This window comes from Austrofundulus limnaeus, unplaced genomic scaffold (genome assembly GCF_001266775.1).
Source record: "Austrofundulus limnaeus strain Quisiro unplaced genomic scaffold, Austrofundulus_limnaeus-1.0 Scaffold2504, whole genome shotgun sequence".
Lineage (NCBI taxonomy): Eukaryota > Metazoa > Chordata > Actinopteri > Cyprinodontiformes > Rivulidae > Austrofundulus > Austrofundulus limnaeus.
Window position 1 is genome coordinate 13,115 of NW_013954906.1, and position 1,181 is coordinate 14,295.

Here is a 1,181-nt window from a genome sequence, read left to right on the forward strand (position 1 = left end):
TAAAAACAACACACTGTGGTTGTGTAAAAACAACACACTGTGGTTGTGTAAAAACAACACACTGTGGTTGTGTAAAAACAACACACTGTGGTTGTGTAAAAACAACACACTGTGGTTGTGTAAAAACAACACACTGTGGTTGTGTAAAAACAACAACTAAAGCCTGTAAGCAGTCAGATGTTGTGAAGAAGGAGCTCCAGGTCATCTTCTGAGGTTTTTATTCCTTTAGTGTTTGTTTGTGCAGCGCCCCCACAGGTGAGGGAGGGAACAGCTTGTTTACAGGTTTAGTTGTGTTGATGAAGTGCAGTGTGAATGTGAACCCTAACTGAACCCAGTCTACGGACCCTCAGCTGTGAAGACCACCTGAATGAGTTACAGCAGGAACCTGTAGAAGAACAACAGAAGCACACCTGAGTCAGGTGAGCAGGAAGTGAGCACTTTCTGTTTCCTGTCAGGATTCATAAGCAGGTTAACAAGAGTGAACACCACAAAGCCTTGGACAGGCCACAGGCCCCGCCCCCTCCTACCTTCTTCAGCTGTCCGCTCCGGGTCCCCACAAACACCACCGTGTGCTCGCTGTAGGTGTAGGCCGCCACGGCACCCATCCCCTCGGTCCGGTCCTCGTACAGCGGGTGGCCCTCGATGACCCTGAGACCCCCCAGAGGCTGGTTCAGTACCAGACCGCAGAAATCATCCCCGATCTGCTTCGGCTGTGGACACACAGAACCGGGTCAGAACCAGGTCTTTGTTGTTTGTTCACATGTTTGTTCTTCAACCCTGTGAGAACCTTCCTTTGACTTCCATTCATTTGTTACACTTCATGTCCTAAACCTGACTATTTACCCTAAAACTAACATAAACCTTGGTCCTAAACCTGACTATTTACCCTAAAACTAACTTAAACCTTGGTCCTAAACCTGACTATTTACCCTAAAACTAACAGAAACCTTGGTCCTAAACCTGACTCACCGCCCGGAACATGCATTTGGACCTGTGGAGACCTGACAGTGGTCCCCATGATTCACTTCAATCCCCATAAGGCTGCTTGTTTGGTAAAATGGTCCCCATGTTGTAGGAAAAACCCGTCCAATAAAAAAGAAACACACACACACAGAAACACACACACACACACACACACACACACACACACACACACACACACACACACACACACACACACA

The 1,181-nt window shown here is 47.5% G+C and overlaps 1 protein-coding gene across 1 annotated transcript in view; it reads right to left on the minus strand.

The window, feature by feature from the left end:
- Positions 1-527: 527 nt before the first annotated feature.
- LOC106511092 (plexin A3) overlaps positions 528-1,181 on the minus strand; it is a gene marked incomplete at both ends in the record, with an annotated part of 7,304 nt that continues 6,650 nt past the window's right edge. Inside the window, 1 exon segment of the mRNA XM_013999837.1 lies at positions 528-710. Within this exon segment, the coding sequence (XP_013855291.1) occupies positions 528-710 (183 nt within the window).